The following is a 23,114-nucleotide window of genomic DNA, read 5'->3' as shown; positions in this document are numbered from 1 at the left end:
TCACAAAAACTACACGAAAAAAGAACAAATTTCACAATTTATGAGCAAAACGTTTATTGTTCTAGTGACACTAGACCTTTATTACAAGCTTTTCTGCAAAAAGACAAGTATAAAATAAACACCACATGTAGCACCATTTAAACTCCAGGCATCCAGTGACAGTGAGTCTCAAACAACACCCTTCGCCAAGTCGTGTGGGGCGGGGGGAAACAAGAAAAAGGCAGGAAGGAAATAAGCACAGGACTAGAAACGTGAATCCCTACGTATCTTGAATAATGCTGGAAGGTGAGCGTCTGATTTCCCCGAAGCGATTGCACCGTTGTGATTGCATTAGTGTTGCAGCCGTCCGTCAAACCTCAAGCAAAGTGAAATATGTACAGTGGCTCAAATGGGCTGCATCCAAATGTAAACATGCACAATCTGAAGACTGTGGCTTCTCTGTAAAACCTCCCCTCTGAAGATCGTGTCGCGTTTGATTTTCAGAACAGACCAGAGGTGAGAGAACCTGGTCATGGTAAAAGCCAAGAGGTATTTCCAAGTGGGGACGGAACGTTTTTTTTTTTTCCATTTCAAAGTCTTGACCAGTCCCACATCAGCAGTCTCGAGGCCAGTGTGAAACATGCACCGTAAGGGGTCAGCCACACAAATCGGTGTCCGTCAGAAATGGGTGGAAGTTAATGCTTTTTTTTTTTTTTCTGGGGTTCATACAATGACCGACAAGATGGATCAGATAACTGACCAGAGCATACACAACCGTTTGCTAGCCAGTACTGGCTTTACGATTCCTGTTCCCTCCTAAAACAAACGTGTGTGTGATCGCCTATTTCTATCTAGGCCCTAAATTCATATACATGATAATATGCCTAAGGCTGTCTCCAGCACATAAGCGCCTGCATCAGTGTGGTAAAAATTTGGTTCCCATGAAGACCTTCCATGGAACATATTTTGTGGCACTCCAGGGCTGAGGTTTCTTCCACTTGGCATAGATGGTAAGAAGCAGACAACTATTGTAAATCAGAATATGCTGGATTTATCATCTTAACCGTGCAAATACATGAATGCTTTGGATGATTACCATATACAGATACACAACATTTAGACAAAAGGTCAGTTGGCTGTGAAAGATGCAATACCTTTGTCAAATTCTAAGAGCGTATTGCAGGTTGATGAAACAGTGTCCTCTATAGTACACTAGCTACACACTTTTAGGTCAATTCCTTGCCAGGGCCAATTGCATGGTGTGTCTTGGGTATGTGTATTCTAAACACCATCCCTGGGTGTGGTCAGTTAACATGGTGCATTAAAATGTATTTTTTTTTTTTTTAAAGGCAGGGTTCTGACTTTTGGCTTGCACATATATGTACAGTAATTAAACCAAGGGCAGAGATCGGACTGATAAAATTCAGATCGATTCTTGGGTCTTGAGTGTGCAGTGTGAAAGATGAAAAGGTAAACCTAAATAGTGGCGTTCTAAGTGGGGGGTTTTAAAAAACACGAGGAGCTGTGAACATTGAGCAACAATTTTAAAAAAAATATTGCGAAAATCTCAAAGCAATGTGTCAGCTCTGTACAAACAACATGCATTTCACAAAATCGTACAGACAAAAGGAGTTGTCTTTTACATGTTTTTTTTATCTGTTGAAATCTACACTGATAGAAGTGAAAAGATTCTTAATGACTGATAAGATCAAGACAATTTGATACTGAACCCCAGATCTGCAGTTCTTGATGTAGTTTTTTTTTTTTGTCTGATTCATTGAGAAATGCTTAAGTTACAGCTTCAAGAGGACCATCTAATTACAGTATGGTCATCCAGTCACAGACAAGCTACATCCAAATTTTCATTTTGGAATCCCAATTTCTTCAAGGTTTTTGGATGATGTTTTAAGAGGTAGGTTATTATACTGCAGCAAAGAATGGGTGGAATAAACAGCCGTAGGATAATTCATAAAACAGAAAAACAGCACAGCAACAGCATTTAGTAAAGTGATTGGCTTCATAAAAATGCTATAATCTTTAATAAAAATGGTACAAATAATGATATTTACATCTGGCTTAAAAAAAAAAAAAGAAGAAAACTCAAGATATTGCACCTATAACATATTGGACACTACATGGGTGGTAGTGAGAACTAACGGTTAATCTTAAATTTGAATAGTGCAGAAAGTACTCGTGTTCAACATTTCGGAATACACTAATGCTTTGGAAGGGGTTGAAAAACATCCAGGAAGGTCAGTTGGGTACAGGAGCTTTCAGAACCATTCAAATAATAATTAATGCTTCATATCAGAAAACAAAGGAAACAAGAACTTGCAGCATACCTTTGATTAATTTAGCCATTTCATGCAATGCATGTACTCATAAACGATTGGCCTCGGACTGTATTTTGGTCAGACCGAGTGCAGAACATACCGGTACATTTGGAAGTCCAGAATAATTCACCTTGTGGTTGGTTCAGCCTCATGTATGCTAGGTGGCACATCCCTCATGATGATATGATTTAGAGCAAGTAGGTTTTTAAGAACCTGGATGTATGCCTAAAGTATGCCAAATGATACACCGCACATTTTTCCTTCATGAAACATGGTCATTCCTTAAATACAAAATGTAGGGGAACACTTTTGAAGAATACCTCAAAATGTTGCTGCTTTGTGGTATCTTAACGGATAAGTAACGTTTAACAATAACTATATATATATATATTTTGTTTTTACAGACATAAAATTATGAAAAACAAAAACGTTACAAAATAGTGCAACCATACGTTACCATTAGATTTATGCTACATGACGCTTACTGAGATACTACTGTCAGTTTTTTCAGCTAGCTGACAATTTGAAGGCACGTCTTATCAAAACTTGAATCATCTTGCAGAACATACCTCACTGAGAGGCAATACCATTTTTTTGATGCTTCCTGCAATAAAAAATGTTTTTGTTTTTTTTAAAGGAACCAGAGCAGAGAAAAAAAAAAAAAAAGTCCACAAGAAATAAGTGGTAGAATCACTGAAAACAGCATTTGTAGTTACCTGGCACTGCATCACACAATTTCCTTCCAGTAGGTCTTCCCACTCAGATTGTCTTGCCTTTTTTTGCAGGTTGTGCCTGACTTGAGTCACTGCTTTTCCGTTTTCCTTTCCTTTCCGTGGTCTGAACCCACAGTTCCTCGGGGTACTGTGAAGACACCTTCCGGGTCGTTCGCCTTACTCTCTCGCTTCTCACATTCTCGGGTTTAACGGGCTCGGTTTCCCCTTCGCCGCGGTCTGTGCTCGCAGGCAAACCGCAGTCAGAAGACGAAATGTCACGGAGCTGAACTGTGCACGAGTTACATTCTTCAACTGTGGGTTTCGTTTCTGGGGAGTTAATCTTTTTGAGGAATACCCTACATTCCCTCATTGTTCCTGGGCTCCATTCCTGCGATCCGCATCGAGTTGTTCCCTTGGAGTTTTGCACCTGCTGGGCCGCGGATTCCCTTTCTCCAAGGATGGAGGAACTCGGAGAACGACACCCCGTGTCCACAGATGACGCCCGGCACACTTGGAGCAGGGACACTTTTGCAGGAGTCACTGCATTTTTACGGAGGGCACCAGAGGAAGCTCTGTCTGACCTCCTTTCAGTGGCCTTTGCCAATCTCTTTCTGGTCATGAACTTTGATTTTACTCTCAGCAGGGTGCTTTGATATTTACTGAAGGGTTTGCCTCTGGACCACAAGCACCATGTATGAGCAACCCCAGCAATGGCACTTGATCTCTTGGGAAAGAGCCTTCTCTTGACGTGCAGTCTCCCACTCCTGCTAATCCTCTCTTGTGCTTGAAGGTGCATCACTGGACTCTTTGGGACAATTTTTGCAAATTTCTTAACATGCTTCCTCAAACGCTCTGCCTGAGGACTTGGGCAAACATTTCCCCTTTTCGAAACTCTGTTGGGATTAAACTGGATGATTTCATACGGATTCCGGGCGCTCGCCTTTCTTACTATTGCCAGTGATTGGGTCTCTGTGGTCTGCATGAACCAAGCACACAGATCCTCCATATTACAGTGCTTCTGAAACAGCATTTTGACAGCAGAAACGGAGTTCTTTGGAAGGTCATTCGCTGCAGAGCATGTTCTTTCTCTGAGATCAGTCTCCCTTTCTGTGGGGCATGACTTGCTCGATACCACAGCATCCGCAATCCAAGTGTCTGACATGAGTTGAATTCTCCTGGTCAACTCCTCATTCAGTGTTTCATATGAAGCTGAGGTAGGCCACCACTTTAGAGCCTCGTTTGATGCAAAAATCGAATCTGCCGAGATTCCCGACAAAAAGCTCAAGTCTTGCCCTCGTCGATTTCTCGAAGCCCTTTCTGGAATTACTGGGGCTTCTCCAGTTGACTTCTCCGGGCTCTTTATCTGGTTTGGCTCGCTGCTCGCTTTGTTTAACAGTAGCTTTCTAGAACGACGCAACAGCGCATTGCTGTGACTAAATGTCCTGGATGTAGCAACCGAGTGCAGTAAATGAATCGAAGGTTTCCTTTCTCTAGCCGAATGTCTTAGGGGTACTACGGGTGTCTTTTTGCTCATTCTTCCATCCTCCATGTTCTGTGTCGTTTCTTCATGAGTGGCATCAGAACTGATTGTCGTCTGCTCTTTGGAGGGTTTATCATCCAAGATAACAGTGCTTTCCAGTTGAGACTGTTCCCTGTCCGATTCTGTGATCTCGCCATTGATACGAATCTTTCGTTGCTTTGGGGACACTGTGGTAACAGTCACAGAGATGCCTGAAATCTTAACCTTTGGAGGTCTCCCTGGCTTTCTCATTGCAACGCAACGCTTTTGTTTCTGACATTTGAGCTCAGTGCCTGGAGGTGGCAAACATTTTCTGTCATTCATAGGACCAACAAAATTGAAATTCTTGGCTTGTTCTTCTGGTAATTTTTCAGAGGAGTCATCTGCGCTTAATGCTAGTACATTACCATTTAGGTCACATTTCTGTCTGCCATCATCTTGGTGTTCAGTTTGGTCTTTTCTTAAACTTCCATCATCTTCTGACACAAGTCTCTTTATTCTCCTTGATCTTCCATAAACTACAGTGATTTTTAGGTTTTTGTTTGTCCTTGCATCTTTGTCTTCACACAAAATGGCCGCAGGGTCATTGTTTATGCTCTTAGTGTTTCCCTTATCATCACTGCACGTGGAATTCGTATCTTTGAGTTTTGGCGGCCTACCTATTGGCCTCTTTGCCCGCTTTTCAATTTGCGGACCGAGTTTCTTGGGACGGCCAGGCTTTCTTTTCAGAGGGGATGAAGCAATTTCAGGAACTATGGGACAGACCTCTTTCTCATTTTCTTGGCCTTCCTTTAAAGGATCAGCTCTTGACGCGTCATCAGTAGCCACCGGCCTCTTGTGCAAGCCGTTCTCATCCCGAGTAACACAGGATTCCCGGGGTGCCGTCTCTTTGACGGGGGTATTTATCGTTCCTCCCCACGACGACTCCTCGCAGGGATCAAACGTCTCGCCGTCATTGGTGGAACCGGGAAACGCAGACTTGAGCGTGTACCGGATTCCGTTCTCACAAGCCACGGGACAAACGAACATCAGGCGAATGGGACTTGTGTACTGGGGAACCGAATGGCATTCGCTGGAGACGGATGGGTTTTCGATAGTGTGAGTATCTTCTGGTGAATCGCTGCTTTGCATGCGGGAGTCAGGATCATCGCTGTGAGTGTCAGAAGACTTTGACCTTGCATGTGATCTGGAAACCTCATGTCGCTTTGTTCTTCTTGGAGAAACCCATTTAGTTCCACTCTCTTCAACAGTCTTTTCCCCCGCTAAAACGGACTGGTTTCTTGTTCGCGATGTAGTCGTCACTAGTTTAATCTCGTTTGGTTTGTCAAGGTCTTGCTCATCTTCATCCAGCTTTTTGATATTAGATGCAGTATCGGAGGGTTCCCTAATGACTGGTTCTGTGGAGGATTCATCCCTTTCCATTTCTGGGGAAGAATTTTCACTGTCTGTGCCCTTTAAAGCCTTATCTTTGGATGCTCTTGGAATGAAAAAGCTTTCTGAAAAACAGGCAGCAAAGTACATCTTTCTGGGCTCTGTAACATATGAGGAAAATCTTGCTGGAGGAACAATGTTTCTTCTGGATCTGCCTAAATCACTACAATTGCTTGAGCGAGGAGGGAAAGCTTGTTTTTCAGTACTTGGTTCAGGACTTCCAAGAGGCAGACCATTCATAGATATTGCACAGTCCTCCGCGGTTCTGTCTTCTATTTTCTGTGCATCTCCCGTGTTTTCAGGTGTGCAAAGAGGCAGCTCAGTGTTGACTCCTTTAGAGATTTGATTGTCACAAATGTCTTTAGTAATTTCAATATCCACATCTTCAGAAACGCCCTCCACATCTGACCTATTAGGAATGGGTTGGAAGCCAGAGAAATGTATGTCTTCCTCAATTCTTACATTTGGATTTCTGCTTTCCTCCAAAGTCTCCTTTCTCCTCTCAAGTGATTGACTAAGATTAGAAAGACTTTGTTTCCTTTCTTCACTTTGACAAGATGATGAGGGAAACTCCAGGCACAGCAAGTTATGGTTTTCGGTAATCTGCCCTCTACAGAAAGGTGTCTGCATAGGTTTGTTCTCAACAATTGCCTTAGGTTGGCAAGGAAGCTCCTTTATGGTGTAATCATGGTCACTGTCATTATGTAAAACCGTAGTTGTTATTTTCCCTACATGCACATCATCACTGCACTCCAAGCTTTTGTTGACAGTGGTGATTATGTTCTGCTGTTTCTCCAGTGGTTCAATCGTCTTCAGCTTCTCGTTGATACGCTCCATAAGATCGTGGATGATAGTTCCACTCTGTCTTTGTTCAAGACACCTGCAAGTCTCTGTGCAACAGTCAGTGCCTTTGCCATTGTCTTTCTGGCTTCCGGTCTCTTCTTCGCTTACATCCTTTCCTTTACTTAAACAGTCTTTGTGAGAAAGTGCATCACCCTCCTCTTCAAATGGAAAGAGAGATGGAGGTTGGCTACTGCAAGTCTTGCCATCCGCGAAAGAGCACACAAATGTTTTGTCACTTATTTTCCCACTGACATCAGATGGTATTGGTGAAAGTGGGGGTGGGGAAGGACTGCACCCCCCCTTGGTACAAGAACGGTACGGATCACGGACATGCTGAGGACCAAATGGGGCACTTGCTACATTTCCAACAGGAGTGACATACGCACCATCAATGTAGTTCTGGCAAGAACACGGAATCCTATGATGACGAGGGAAGCAACCACAGGAGCTGGGGCCAACCACGCCGTTAATGCAGCCAATAGCAATGCTCTGACACGACAAACAGTGAAAGTTCTTCAGGCAGATGCAGACCGGGGCTACGGGGAGGGAGTTAACCCGACAGGTCGGTACATAGCACCCGTTCGACACCTTGTAGTCACCGAAACCGCACAGGTCCCGGTGCAGGTTGCCTGACAAATGGCAGCACAACGGACCGTCCGTTTGTGCAAAGAGTCCGTGGGCATTTTTGTATCTGTGGGCGGAGGAGGTGCTGTAATATTCACGCATGCACTTCAGAATCTGATACAGCAAAGTCTTGTGGTACGGGCACAACGACGAAAGGACCGTTTCCAGTGTGGAACTTCTGGCTTCAGACTTTTCTTCCCTTGCATCCAAGTGGACTTGGACGTCATCAGCAGGCCCCGGGGAGCTACGTAAAAAATAAATATATCGTTACAGATGTACAACTGCAATGAGTAGAGCAAAAAAAAAAAAAAAAAAAAAAAAAAAAGCCATCTTTTGAAGATTAATAATATTTTGTAACCATTATTTAAGATTTAGATGCATTCTAAAAAGATTTGTTTTCAAAATAAAAGGTAAGTGATACTAGCGCTAGCCGACTGGGACATTTAAAATGGCGCACTGCTGGAAGGTTTACACCATGCAGCAGTAAATGATGACAAACTGCAGGCACTTCCTTCCTCAGATGAAATTAATTTACCACAGGGATTACACATTGCCGTATATGTATTGCTACTTTCTGTAGTGAAGTTTACCCACACTGTAGATACGTTTACTCCAGTCTGCAATGTTGTAAACAAGTCAACATGTTATGATGGCACACAATGTAACCAGGGATGTGGATGTTAGAGTGGTTTACAAGCTTTTTTAGTAGCCTTTTTTTCTTTTTCTTCTTAAACTGTCAGTGCATTTGATTCATTGTGTGAACGTGACTAAAAACCTGCTTTTAAGATTCTGTGAATTTGATACTCCGGTTTCCTAGTGAATCCTGGTTCTGGTAAATTTGGAACTGGTTGCAATTTAGAGCTGGTTCTCAATGCCCAACCCTATTTTACACTCGAGACCATACAACAAATTTTACAAACCTGAAAAATTAATCTCTACTATTCTATGGAAGGATGCATGTAATTTATGTATAATTTTGTCTCCCAATTCAATTGCAAAATAACAACATTAAAGCAAAAGCTGATGATGCAGGTATCTTCCAAATAGCACCTGTTAGGGTTTCTAATCAGGGAAGATAAGGGCCGCTCTTTATTGTCTTACAAAATTACGGTAGAAGATGCTCGATAGAAGACATCAAACAATGTTTGCAGAGGGGGTCGAAATGCTATCACTGTAAAGTAAGAATTGTCTATTTCAACAGGATCTGTTAGGCATCAGATAAATAGCATTTTGCATCATTCGTTTGTAATTAAGTTTAAGAGCCCTTACAGTTCATGCACAGTAAAACTGTCCAGTCGAGCAACATTCTGAAGACACAAAGGGGATATGTTAAGGGGAAATATTTTAATAAAAATAAATAAAAAATGACATATTACTCATGCAGGCTATGTTTGTTCTAGACAACATGACAAAGGACAGTATTAAGCACTCCCAGACAATTTAATATTATTTAGAGGGTACAGACTGCAGAGAAGGAATTTTTTAATCAATTCTTTTAGCATCATGCCCACATAATGGTATATTTGCAAAAGCAATAAATATGTTAGGACTTTTGGTCATACTGTTACAAGGAAAAGAAAAAAAAAACCTGACTTGGGAGTCTGAAGATATCCTGCATCCTACTGAAATTTTAACTACTGAACGGTCCATGAGAAACTGAGGCCGTATCCAATCTGTCACAAAAACATCTGTACTTTCCAGTGATGACTTGATCTGCATCTAACCTGAGATGGTTAGAGAACAGAGAACCTGTTCCGATTGCAGACTTAAGCATTAAATCATGTATGCAAACACCACATGCATGGTCAGAGTAGACCAAGATATAAGCAACACATAACCGCATGCAGGTTTCCTAGAAAATGGGACATTTTGATTGGAATAAAAAAACAAAACAAATTTTGCCATTTGTTTCTTAACAGAATTTTTTTTTTATTGACAAGTTGCAGAAGGCAGAGGTTAACGATTGTTGCAACGCTCAAACCTAGGGAAACAATGTGTCTATACACCCACTGAATTCCTACATTTGGAGACGAACTGAACGATTTTTCACATAAATTATACTGCCAATACAGACAAATCAATTTTGCAAGCGATACATCCTAAATTTCAAAATATGAATTAAATTTATTTATTTATTTTTTTTAAAGAAAAAAAAAAAAACACTGAATACTAAAAGCAATACTAAAAATGAACACAGTGGCCCAAAAACATTTTGGTGAGACAGGGAAAATTCAGCATTTATGACAAAACAAAAGTGGCTTTGGGTGGAGAGGAGCAAAAAGGTTTCTATCAAAGCACACAGCTGTATTGGGGCCTGAACTATCAAATTAAAATTTAAAAATCGGCTACTCATCTTACTTCATTCAATATTTAAAGCTGAAATCTCTTTCAAGCTGAAATTAGCATAATGTTCACAGAAATACAACAATAGAAAAGGGGGGCCCACAACTTAAAGTTTTGAGCAGACCGATTTGGATAGCAAACAAAGAGACCACTTGCAACTCAAAAGTTAATGGCAATCACTGATTTTCGGACCACATGGAAGAAAAGAAAAAAGAAAAAAAAGCTGCACACTTGAGGATTACAAAATCTTTGTTCCATTGCACAAAACAAACAATGAAATTCTCTGAGGGAAATACTACATTACATAAGCCGTCTTCAGGATTATACAGTAGGTCAGTCTTACTTCCTATATGGCTTCATGGCCCTCTCATTTTTTCAAATAAGACTAGAAACGTGTGGAGCTTAAAGGGACAGGTCCAGAAGTAAGTCGGTACGAATAGAGAACACTTAATCACTTATGCATGCAAATTGCAATATAACACATTTAATGTTTTTTTTTTTTCTTTCTTCCCCCCCCCCCCCCCCCCCCCCCCCCCCCAATGTGCAAAAGCATCAAAGTGCTTCAATACAAAATACAAACTAACCACAACAAAAACCACCAAATCTACAGGTTTTGACAACCACGTGGAGGAACAGAAATGCAGTACATTTACAGAAGAAACATTTAGGGGATACCAACTAGAAAAAAAAATTAATTATAGTGCAATTGATTTATGCATAAAAACTGATAATTTCATATTAACCAAGTCATTAAAGAAAAATGAAGAAAAATAAAGGCCGACATCTGTATTCTGGAGAGAGTGAGCGTAGAAATACTGCACTTAAAACCAGAATGCGTAAATTAATCTGTAAACTGAAATCCATTGCACAAAAAACTGGAAATATGCAGTAGTTGAGTATAAAATTTTCTAAAGCTTCCAGAGACTGGTTAATTATCTGAGCAGTAGTTCTAAAAACAGAGGCACTGTACTGTTACGAAAAGCATTTCAAGAAACATTCAGATCACCTCCAGGTTAGATCACCTGTGATGCGGTGTATTAAGAGTGATTTAAGAATACCTCTGTCTTATTTGTAAAAGAAAAAAAAATGAAATCAGTTTATAGCGAGAGAAATCACTGCGCTCACCCGTTTTGTTTGGTGTGTTGAAACCAGTAAAATATCGTCAATTGAAAAGAAATTGGTTCGCACTTTTTATTTGTAAAAAAAAGAAAAAAAAGAAAAGAGAACCTGGTGCCCTTTAGAAAGAACATAAGCTTAAATTAATTTACATAAATAATTTATCACAAGACAAGGAGCAAGAAAAATCCATGAGGAAGTCAGAAAAGTTTGAATTAAAAATTCAGTCCATTACAAAACTTCAGAATTAAATATTTTAAATTATCTCTTAGCAATATACACTTAATAATTTATAGTGTTGGAATTTCACTTCCAGGCAGCCAAACTGTTAGAAGAGGTTGTATCAACAGTAAATTGTTCATCATAAAATTGAAATGTCTTTAAAAGAAACACCTGGTATATAACCTTAACATCATTCAATATTTTTCTATATTAAAAATTCCTACAAAAAAAATAAAATAAAATAAAATGATTGAGACTGAGATATCCCGTATACAATATTTCAAGCAGCTTCTGTTTTGTGGAGTGAAATGTAACCTGAACTGTTATTTTGGTATTAGCGGAATAATGCAATGCCAATGTACTGACATTTGGAAAAATCATCGAAATTATATCATTTATATACACTTCCAAAAAAAAAAAATTCACAGCAGCGGAGTTGTTTTAAGTGAGGTTTACAGTAGTATAGTGTGGAAAAAACCTTCATAAATACTAATTTATAATAAAATATATACAGCACACATTCACAAAACCATTCTCAAGCTTTTTCTGTGCACATTTTCAACATGCTTTATGGTGCATTCCAACTTACCCAGGACAATTTGAAGATTGAGTTTCTTTCACCAAACGAGAAAAAAAGGGTTTTTTTTGTTGAAATTACAGATACAAACTACTTTTATACAACAAGTTTTTCCAAGATGATAATTGAAAAATGTTCAACTTCAGGCGTAAAAAAAAAAAACCACCAGGAAGTGCTTTTAAACTTCTGTTGTACTGACCTCCAACTGAGATGCCAGTACGTTTTGCCATATAGTGCTCCTTCTTACACATATGGACACTTCAGGAGTACCATGATTCTCTCCCATCTCATTCATAAGATTTGACTGAGATACTGATCTAGTCTCAGTAGTATTAATAGTAAGTCACTTTATTAAACTGGATGATTGACCCAGTGAGAAAGCTGCACATAACAATCATTAATGCTCCAAGAAGCTAAAGGTAAACCAAACCTGAATATTTTAGAGTAAAACGTAAGGTTCATACATAAATTAAACAGACAGTGCTTTACAATATCTATCATATTTATATATATATATGTATATATATATATAAATGTATAATATATCCACAGTGAAAACCCTGAATGAACTATGTTTAAAGGCATGTTTTGTGTTTTGAAGTGTTCGCTTAAATATATCCTGTCTAAGTTTGAGTATTCAAGTGTTCAAGTTAGACTTGAGAGAGGAAAAGCAAAGCGCAGTCTAATCCCTTTTGGAACTGCTTGTCCCTGATTCGGTCGCACGCAAAGGCCCGGATTCCGAGAACCTGGATTTCTTTTTGGGCGGTACCTTGAGCGTCCCGGACCGCTCCTTCACTTTGTACTCCAAAGTGCTGTGAGGTACTCCGTAGATTCCTTGTGCTTTAGAGACGCTCATCTTGCCGCCCATGACCATGCTGATGGCTTCTTCCAGGATGTCGTGGTCGTACTGCCGGTAGCGGCCGCGCTTCTTCCTGGGCTGCTTGTCCTTGCGGTCCAGGTCATCGGCGGCGTCGTCCACGGAGCCGTTCTTCAAGTTAAGACACAAGGGAGAAAGGTCGGCTTGCATGAGGCAGGATTCGATACCAGAGTGAAGTAGAGGCACAGAACAGTCCATCTTGTTCTGCTTGGGGAGTATGGTTTTGAGCTTCTGCAGCGCTGAGGCTTCGGGCGTCGATGTGGCTTTAGACACTTGGTACATTATGTCCACGAGGCTGGAGATGTCGGCCTGGGACTTGGGCACAGAGCTGATTCGTACCTGAGGGATTTTCAAACGCACGGCGGGATTGTTTGAGCTCTCGAAGTAGAGGCTCTCGCTCTTCTCTCGCAGCTGAGAGACCATCCGCTGCAGGGTCAGCTGGTGGAGGTAGGTGGAAGCTGCCGGAAACTTCAGCTCGGAGTTTTCCGCGAGGCCCAGCTTGCCCAGCTCGGCCCGCTCGCCGTGGGCCCGGGCCCAGGCCGCCACCTTCTGCAGGACCAGGTGGGTCTCCCTGCTCTTCGACAGCAGGTCTTCGCCGTCCTCCAGCCTCCCTTCGGCCGAGGCCTCCAGCTGGAGGCGCAACGTTTTTTGAGGTATGCCGTAAAGCACGGCGGCTTTGTGAACGTCCAGTGATCCCGACTCAACGTCTTTCAAGGCTTTCGAGAGCAAGCCTTCCGAAAACTCAGAGCTTCTTCCCACATAGTCATCTTTCTGCGGTCTCCTAAGATGGATGGAATGAAACCATGGTGAGCGGACGCATGACAGACCGGTACACAGCAAAGGGAAGGGAAGGGGTCCACTCCTTTATTCCTTGCTTTAGGTAACATCACTGCAGCTCACACACATCACTCTTTTAAAAAGTCTCTGAGTTGTAGGCGTTATCGTTTAAAAAAAAACAAAACAAAAAAAAAACAAAAAAACAAACAAAACGAACAAAAAATAAAAACGGTTGCAAACGTTAGTCCTGGAAGGACAGTCTGTCAATCATGCGAGAGCAAGGTCTACGGTAGCACTTCGGGTTTTTTTTTGTTGTTTGTTTTTTTTGCCGCGTTTTGCAATTCAGCAGAATGTGTAGGATATGTACGGTGGAATGACTCCTACGTTTGGAGTGTACTCTTCTGAGTGTTAGGCTGTACGATACTGCTGCTCATGTCCTGCACTCGTGACAACTGTGACGTTACCGCTGAACAAGCAATAAAAGAGTCAACCCATTGGCATTCCACTAACAGGGGAAAATAACCTACCAAAATATCCACAACAATACAATTTGGCATTGCACATGATGGAAAAAAAAAAGTATATCCACAAAGTAGTCAAGAGAACATGCATAGTCTGGCAGCCTACATTACATTTACCATTCCTGCAAGTGTTGCATGAATCACTCACATTTTCTACAGAACTATGGTCAAACTCTTAACAATGATTTGGCACAGGGAATTACCACATCAAGCATCATTTAAGTTGTCCAGGGTGGTCTGCAGTATTTTAACTTGTACACATGGCACAAAGGCAGTAGATGTGATTTTTTTTCAGCACTCCCAGGTCAGAAGCAATTCTCACTGTCTGTAGGGATTGTTTTTACCATGTACAAATGAAAACGAAAACCCTTATAGTACACCGACCAATCAAGAGTGCCTAATACTGCCCTGAAAACAAATCCAACTGAAAAATGGCAACAGCAGCCATTTTGAAAATGAGAACAGCATCTAGCAGTACTCACCCTGATGCTTTTTGATTAGATGAAGTTGACAATGCAGAACTGGCACAATTCTTTTTGGAGAGATCAAGCACCCCATCTGGAAAAAGGAGAAAAAATATCAGCATTTAACAAAATAAGTCAGACCGCCATGTTTTGTTATTGTCTCAACGAAGAGAGCGAGAAGCAAGGGCGCCCCAGGACGAGTCCGCTCATTCCACTCCCAGACACAGAGGTTGCGCGGGAGTACCTGATCCTACACCTGCCACTGAGGTGCAAGATGAGCCAGTGGGAAAGCGGATGATTTCTGACATGGTGGGCTGGAGTTAAAGAGCTTTCTGGTAGTGCGCTGTGTGACTTGTAGTGTGGAAAACCGTCAATGGCTTGCAGGTGACCGTGTAGAAACTGCATTTTGGCATGTCCCTGGGCCAGTGCATGCATTTCAGTGAAGGAGTGCATGCATTTCAGTGCAGGGCTGCATGCATTTCAGTGAAGGGCTGCATGCATTTCAGAAGCAAATCTCAAAACTACAAATCTCAAAACTACATACAGAATACTCAAATAAACATAGGCCTGAACGGTCAGAGTGGTTTACCTTGTTCCACATTCGGTTGGTGTCTGTTCACAGTGAGGTCGAGGGGTCCATCCTCATCTGGAGGGTGAGGGAGGTTGTTGGACGTGTGGTTCTTCGCTCCTTCAATCTGACTTTTTGAAGCGTATTCAATGGCAAACTGGCGGATCATCTTTTTCATTAATTCCTGAGCAACTAAGGGAATGTTCGGATCACAGCTCTGAGGAAGGTCTGATGGCGAAGCGGGAATCAAACAGAAAATTCATTAATACGAAAATAAGCTCATTGTCTGAATTCATTTTATATTCAGTTTTAACCACAGATTATACATGCTTGGATGTACCAGTATATAATTAGACATTTAATTTAGTAACAAAAAAATTCCAAAAGGTTTGACAGAAATAAAAACATCCCACTGAAATTTAGGACTAAACTAAACTAAATTTAGGAAATTTAATTTCTAGCTAGATGGTCAATTTGGGAACTATATATATATATATATATATATATATATACACACATTTTTTTTTCTTCAATAGAAAATATGTGTTTTGGACAGTGTTGAATTGGTTCAATTACCATAAATTTTATGTTTGACATGATCATGGCAAAGTAGACCACTGACTTGGAAATGAACACCATAAACCCTAAAGAGCATAGGCTGCTTCTACACCATCTGCTGCAATGATCATAGACCAGCGATCTCAATCTCCAGTCCTGGGGGGCTGCAGTGTCTGCCAGTTTATTTTCTGGTGCCTTTCAGCACATCATTTAAATTGTCAGCAATTGGCTAATATCCACACACTTTGTTCCCAAGGCCTAAGATTGGATCCTGGCTGAAAGGAAACCACAGACATATGCAGACACAGCTGACCTGCAGGAATGAAGTCTGAGATCCCTGTTCAAAACTGACACTACCATACGCAGTCATAAAAAATAAAATAAAAAAAACTCTGCAGGCTCTCGTTAACCCTTTAAGGAGTAGGCTTTTTGGAATGCTGTTTTCAAAATTCTAAGTCAGTGTTCTTGAACTCCACTGCTTTCAGTTACCAGCAGTGATTGTGACGTCAGCATTGGAATGTGCAGTTAACATTTTAATTATACGTGTGATCTCACACCTTGATGGGTTAAAGGCTGCAAAAGTATGGGGGGCTGACCCCCTCTCAGGCAGCAGTGTTATTTGTGTGTATAACTAATATGCAAAAAGTTCCAATATTGTGGGGGTTTTTTTATAACCACAGGGGTGCTAGTCATATCCGTCATCATGATGCTCTGCCTCTATTTTCTGCAAACAGCTGACAAGTTCAGTAACCAACAGGAAACTGACAGTAAACTGAAAGCTGAGTACCTTTTAAAAAGAATGAAATAAAGAAAACTTGGTTTACCTTTCTTTCGAAAGATTGCATGGAGAAATCGGTCAGCTTGGCATTCGATATTCTCAGTGTTTGACTGGCCCTGAGGAGGAGGGGGAGGGGTTTCTTCAGTTGGAGGTGACTGAGGTGAACTGACAGGGGGAATATGGTCCTGTTTGAGAGGTGTGGGAGAGAGCACACCCAAAAATCAGAAACACGGTCTTTAGGCATCAGACTCAATAAGACAATCACCTACATCTCTGGAAACTGGTCTGACCTCTTCAGGAGAGTACAGCCGTACAATACATCACAGCAATTCAGTGTCAGACTTTAGTGGGGAAATATTTTTTTTATGCGATACATATCTGTCTACACCAGGTGCCATAATTAAGGCAGGGTATTTGTCAAAGGAGTCACAGGGGTCACGGATTCTGTGACTCCGATATCTCCGTTTTTAGTGCTTCCCATGATTTTTTGGCGGTTTAGAATAATGACCGTCAACCTTAACGTAGCCTACAGGGTTATCTGTAGAAGCATATGCATTTTAACAATACTGCTGAATGCTGGGAGAAACGAAGTGCAACAATGTATACAGATTCCGGAATGCACTGGGATCAAGATTACTGTCCTTGTCAGTTGTTACAATAAGATGTCTGATGGGCCCTGTCAAATGTGTTGATGCTCAGTGCTCCTTCCTTTTTATTCACCCAAAGTTTCCTGTAATTTTCAACAAAAATGCTGTGACTGCTCTGTGACTTCAGCCAATATTTTGTGACAAACACCCAACCTTCACCGTAACACATGGGTTTCGCGTTCCAAGAGGATAAAACTCTAGCGGAACTTACACTGAGTTTTTCTAATTGGAGATTGCAGAAAGAACAGCTGGCATCCACTGACCAGTCACTGACCGCATCTGGTTCACAGTCTAAAAAGAAATTAAAGACCTTATTCATGAACATTGTAATATTTCAGAAAAAAGCAAAGAACGTTAGCAATATTTAAACAAAAATAGCAGCTATACAGAAGTAGCAGAAAAATGACAAATGCTGGTTTCATGTCCCATTCTGATGCCTTGTCACCTTTCCCACACACACACACACACACAGCTTACCATCAAATATACTGAGATCTCTGAGCAGCCTTGGTCCATAGATCCCCTCTAATATGCTTTCAAACCCTACAAAATGCAAAGGAACATATCTGTTAAAGTCAGACATGGTAAACCCACAATGAGTATTAGAAAATCGTCAAATTATAAATCAGGACTGTACGTGCAATAACTGTATCAATGAGCTTATTATTTGTATTGCAGGTTTGAATAAATACCTTCCTATTACTTAACATATATGCACAATGTTTTACTTCAAATGCAGCTGGAGGTTTTAGGACTACATAACAATGAACAAATCTTACGACCAACAACGAAAGCACAACCTTTTCTGAATTTATACTATGCCGTACTGGCTTAAAATGAACCCAACTCTTAAGTATGATATCAGGTCTCTATATGACAGCGTGCTAAGGACTTGCTAAATGAGTAGGGATGTTTGTGTATGAAAATGGCTAAACATTGATACCAATTTTTTTTCTCTATACCATTTAAACAATAATTAGAAGTACAATTCCAGATTTAATACAGGTACTTAGATGGTTGTCATGCACACCAATGCACAGTCATGAAATGCTGATCCATTTTGCTCTGCCTAATTAAAGAAATGGAGTAACTATGGAATTACAAAAATGCAGGTACAGTGTGCTGCCAAACAATGCTAGTAATTATAACGTTCCTCCAGAGAGGAAAAAACCACTAATATATGAATGAAGTAAATCCGTAATACCACTCCAAACGTATGAGTCTGAATCATCTCACTCACTGCCTGCCAAAAATCCGCTAGCCTTGTTTACATGATGTCACTAGGAAACGTAAATCAAGTTTGCAACAGAACTGGAAACCAAAAGGATATTCTGGCTTTAATGAGAGTTCAGCATTTCTGGAAGAGGAGGTCGCAAACTCTTCTACTGTAACTGAAAGGTTCTGAAAAGTAGAAACAGCATTCATATTCACCATAGGGAATCAGATTTGTAAGACATTATGTATTAACCGTAAAAGGTAGACTTACCATGAGCTACCAGATTGTGAAACTGTTATATGCTGCTATAGAAGCCGTAAATCAGACCGATTTCAACTTTGTTTTAAGAAATCGCTTTTCTTAATCCCAAATTCCCAGTAAGGTACTACACTACCCACAATTCTACAGCAAGTTCCACCAATCAGAGACAACCCAGATCGAGCATATACTGCAGTTGGTCCAGCAGTCAACTGTGGACGTCAAGGCCTGCGTGAGGTTTTAATTTACATCAGCCAAGGCATGCACCTGGAAATGGTCTTTTGAGTGAGCCAGCTCTTCACAGCCAGCTAAATTGCATTACTAAATTTAGTAATGCAACACGCATTACTAAATTGTTAAAAATTTTCAATTTTATTTTTTTTTTTTAATTATACGCAGTCCAACAGCAAAACCTGAAGCCCTATGCAACTGGCCTACTAAGGAGGCAGTGCTGATGAAGCTCACGAAGTTATAAAATCAGGGGATTCTAATAAATGTCATCACCACCTTTAAAGGTGCAGTATGCAAGTTTTTTTAGAACACTTTTGCTCGCTCACATTTGGTTTAATTTCCTTCACATCCCAACAGATTTCAATAAACTATAAGCTCTAAGAAAAAAATCTAGTCTCTCTGACTCTAGGCTCTAAAATCAGCCACTCAGAAAATTTGCCGTACCTGAATCTTAACAACCAATCAGGACAGCTCTCGGCAAGGAGGCTAATCAGGACAGCTCTCCACAAGGAGGCCAATCAGGACTGCTGCCTGCCTGTCTATCATGTTGCGCATTTACAGCAGACATTGTTCATCATTTATGTTGGTTATGATGACGTTATGCGTTTCATTTTCTACCTGTGACTGAGGCATGGTGTGCTTCACTCTCCCGACTTCAGCTACTTTTCAACGCTCTTGTCCTCTCAACAATACTCAGACGACATGCAGCGCGCATGCGTTTGGATGGTGGTTCTTTCGAGGGACAGCAAAGGGGGGGGGGGGTTTCAAAATTTTACGTACTGCACCTTTAAGACTGGCCGAGAGACCACAAAATCAGCCACTCATTAGCAATACCACCCTATGAGGCTGTCCCCAGGCACCTTCAGTCCCTGCTTCAACACAATACTACCACAGGAACAGCGGGCATTCATCATATGCTCATAAAACCATCAACCGCTATCGCACATGACACCAGCGTTAAAAGCGGCTCTCACAGAATCACACAGCCTTTACCAAATGATTCACAAACTGCACTCCCAAAGCTGCCCCATCTGTGCCCAGATAAAGCCCTTCAAACCTACTTCCAGGATCCCTGCAAAATATTGCAGTGTTTGACCTAGGTTAGCTACCCAAATTAAGTCAGTACCAATTATCTGCACACAATGACTAGATGGACGGCAGACCTCAGGAAAGTGCAGTTAGCACCAAGATGGGCAATTTCCCCGCTGTCTACAACCTGGCTTAACAACCTTCTTAGTTTTTCTTGCCCAATATTGCAGATTTCACAAGTCAATTTATTAGAATTGCTTTCAAATAGGCTATAATTACAGCAATTAGAAATGGATTCTCAAGCATTGCCATTCCATGGTCGTACCAAGACGCCCCTACCTCCCAGAGCAGTGTAATGCACATAGGCCTGACTGAACTCTGACCATGCCAGTACAGACATTTCTAGCGTACTGGACAGATTCTGTTCACCTATTGGTCACAGCACCCACCTAGATAGCCAATGTATATTCCCTTCATAGGTGCACAACATGTTCGACATACCACTTACAATATACTATTTCTACACTGTTGACCACATTTTAATCAAGTGAGAGACTGCACCAAAGCTTAATTTTAGGACAAGTATCATGTATAACTGAACAAGTCTGAGTATGAGAAAAAAATGGTAAGACATGAATAAGATATACATTTCTTATCTTGCAAGAGACTAATAAACAAAAAGGCCATAAAATACTGAGCTGATTTTTCAGTGATCCACGATCAAACATGCAGTATCATTAAATACACAGACAACACATCAGCCAAGGAAACAGTCGTTAATGCCCCAGCTCCCCTATAACAAATATCATTTGTCAGTCTTCCAAAACTATATAGCAAAATTTATGTTTGCTACAACTCAATGCTGTGGTCTCCTAACTGAGTGCACAGGAGGAAGAACTAGGTAACATCAGCTAAATGGGTCTGATGTGCTAAACAAGCTGAAAACCTTTTTTTCTGCCTTGTTGTGGTACTTTTAGGCGCGTGTAAGCGAGGTAATTTCCATTCCAGCAGGAGAGGGCGATGTTTATGACCAGACGAACACTGTACAAAGTCCAACGATATTTAGGATATAAATTGCATATGCCACGTCCCACTGCCAAAACCACAACCAGATTAATATATTAAAGGCATGTAACTACTAGTATTAGCGTTACAATAGCGCTAGTTACCTAAAGACGCAGTCCGTAATGCTAGCGTAACCATCTTGCTAGTTAGCCAACAAAAATAAGTCAGTAAGGTCATTCTAGCGTACTTTTGTGGGTCTAAAAATACAATTTAATGTGAAATGCTCCGAGGCAGCGAACGTAAACCAACATACAATGGCGCCTGACCAGTTCTGATCAAAAATGATAAATAATATCTGCAACTTATTTATTACAAAATAAATAAGTAACGTAAAATAACGTCGGATTTGGTTAGCTGATAACGATAGTCTAAGCAGAAACTTCCAGTTAATGTAGCTATAGAATTGCTGGTCATCCAGATTTCAAAACGAATTCCCAGTTGAGCGGTTTGTTTCAATGCCAAAAACTGCTACCGTTGGTTTACGTTACACCTTGCAACAATCTGTCAGGTAGCAAAGCGTATTGCAGGCAAGGTATACAGTTTGCTAGCTGGTTTTTGAAATATGTGCAGAATAGACAACATGTCCAAACTTTGACGGCAGTTTAAGAAATTATTTCTGCAACCAAGTAACGTTACGCACCGGGCAATATATTCGCGCCACGCTAAGCATACCTGGCAGTGATTTAGTTAACTACCATCATTAGCAGCCAAGCAAGAACCAAAATTGCGTTAGATCGGATTATGCTAACCAGCAAGTCGCAGCATCGGCTTCATTGCCAACTTCTGGGACGTTGCATCAAAGCGTTAGCAAGCCCAAGACGTCTCTGTACAACATACACTATCGCACGGTTTCGTGGGAGAAGTTTGCGTGAGTGGAATGGCTGCACCGCTTTAGAGTGTTCGGTTGCTGGCCAAACCACCTAAAATTCCTTCTTAAATCTAGACACCGGTATCCTAACTAGCGCTGGTCAAGTTAACTGGAAGTCAAGTCACGTTAAGGCAACGTTAGCTAGCTAGTAACGAATTCAACGGTTATTTCTTTTTTTAAACAAGCTGGCTCTTGAGTTGACTGGGTTCGTGTTTATAAAACAAAACGGTCACGTGAGTCAAACACAAGGACGACCGTTAGGATTAGTGCCGACACTCCCCGGCTACGGCCAAAAAACCTATGGTCGCCATGGTAGCTAGCTCCAAAAAAATAAAAATAAAACGAAATCCTAGCCCTGTCAAAACAAGTGAGCGCTCTTAAAGGCACAGACCAAACTGTTTCAAGTTCTCCGTGTGTACAAATAGCCTCCAAAAGTATGAATCAGTGAAGCTCGCATCAATAATTAATAAATAACAGCTTCATCACCCAGATCGCCAGAAATCCCCGAGGGTGTATGGGACGTTTACCGGAACAGCGAAGAGTGAAGACAAAGAAAATGGAGACAGGATTGGTACCCCTGCAATTGAACTTAGCAAGCTAGCTAGCTGCCTAGCCAGCTAGTACGGACAACTTGAGTTGGGTTGCAATCTAAATTAACGCCATATAATGCACCTTGCACATTAAAACAAGCGTGCAACGTGAAGCCAACGAGAAAAGCGCTTTGCTTACCTACACAGTGGACCAATTTGTGCCGCCAGGAATCGAGTTCCCGCCGGAATCCTTTCCTCTCTGCCGTGCATTTAGAGCTACGGCACTGGGTAGCCATTCTGCCTGTCCTTCTCTAGCTCTGCCGCTGACGTCATGCAACGTCATCCACATCTCACGCTTATTTGATTGACACGTGTCACGGCTAAAAGAAGGAGGGGCTTGTCAGAAACATTTGCTTTCCCATCGGATTTCCGTCTATTACTGGCTCGTTTTGGAAATATTAATAGATTAATCATAAACCTTTAATATGTATGGTTATATAACACTTTTGGTGTAAATAAATTCAAGTGAAAATCTGTTGAGAGGCAGTTCCTCTCATCCTTGCCTGTATCACATACAAACTCTAGCGCTTTTGTTTGGAAGCTTATAGGACTTTTATTTTGGTGGCTTATAGGGACATTCATAGCAGAAATACGATTATTGAATTGCTTAAGTTTTTTTGTTAACAGTTTCCCCCCCCCAAAACCACGTTATGTATAGTGTAAAAGCTTTTTTTTCAGTAATATAAATTAGCATTAAAATGCACTGAGATATGTGTCGGAAAGCCACTGGAAATGACACATCCCTCAAGGCAGAGGTGTTCTGTGCCTATCTGTCAGCTTTCCCCATGGCATATTTCTCTGCATACATTAATATTTCATATGCGCTGAAATGACTGAAGTCTGGTGACAGTGGCAGCGACAATGCCTTGTGTATACCTTGCCTGCCTCGAATCCCCGACGGCTTCACCACAAATTATCAGCATGACCAGATGCCAGTTAGTCAAACCCCCCCCCATTCACTTAAACC

The 23,114-nt window shown here is 41.1% G+C and overlaps 1 protein-coding gene across 3 annotated transcripts; it reads right to left on the bottom strand.

The window, feature by feature from the left end:
- Nucleotides 1–29: 29 nt before the first annotated feature.
- lcorl (ligand dependent nuclear receptor corepressor-like) lies at nucleotides 30–22,419 on the bottom strand. 3 transcript variants are annotated; one of them, XM_035417008.1, is made up of 8 exons: nucleotides 22,287–22,419; nucleotides 17,368–17,433; nucleotides 17,102–17,181; nucleotides 16,290–16,428; nucleotides 14,929–15,135; nucleotides 14,358–14,433; nucleotides 3,029–7,686; nucleotides 30–2,916 (listed from the first exon to the last, which is right to left on the bottom strand). In XM_035417008.1, exons 1-7 carry the CDS (start codon nucleotides 22,381–22,383, stop codon nucleotides 3,072–3,074), a joined length of 5,280 nt encoding a protein of 1,759 aa, XP_035272899.1. In that variant the 5' UTR covers nucleotides 22,384–22,419; the 3' UTR covers nucleotides 30–2,916; nucleotides 3,029–3,071. The 3 variants fall into 3 exon arrangements, with proteins under 3 accessions (XP_035272899.1, XP_035272898.1, XP_035272900.1); XM_035417007.1 differs by having other exon boundaries at nucleotides 30–7,686; XM_035417009.1 differs by lacking the exons at nucleotides 30–2,916; nucleotides 3,029–7,686 and adding an exon at nucleotides 10,307–13,358.
- Nucleotides 22,420–23,114: the final 695 nt, after the last annotated feature.

The sequence above is a fragment of the Anguilla anguilla genome, chromosome 5 (assembly GCF_013347855.1).
Source record: "Anguilla anguilla isolate fAngAng1 chromosome 5, fAngAng1.pri, whole genome shotgun sequence".
NCBI classification, from domain to species: Eukaryota; Metazoa; Chordata; class Actinopteri; order Anguilliformes; family Anguillidae; genus Anguilla; species Anguilla anguilla.
This window is presented reverse-complemented; position numbering and strand designations above follow the sequence as displayed.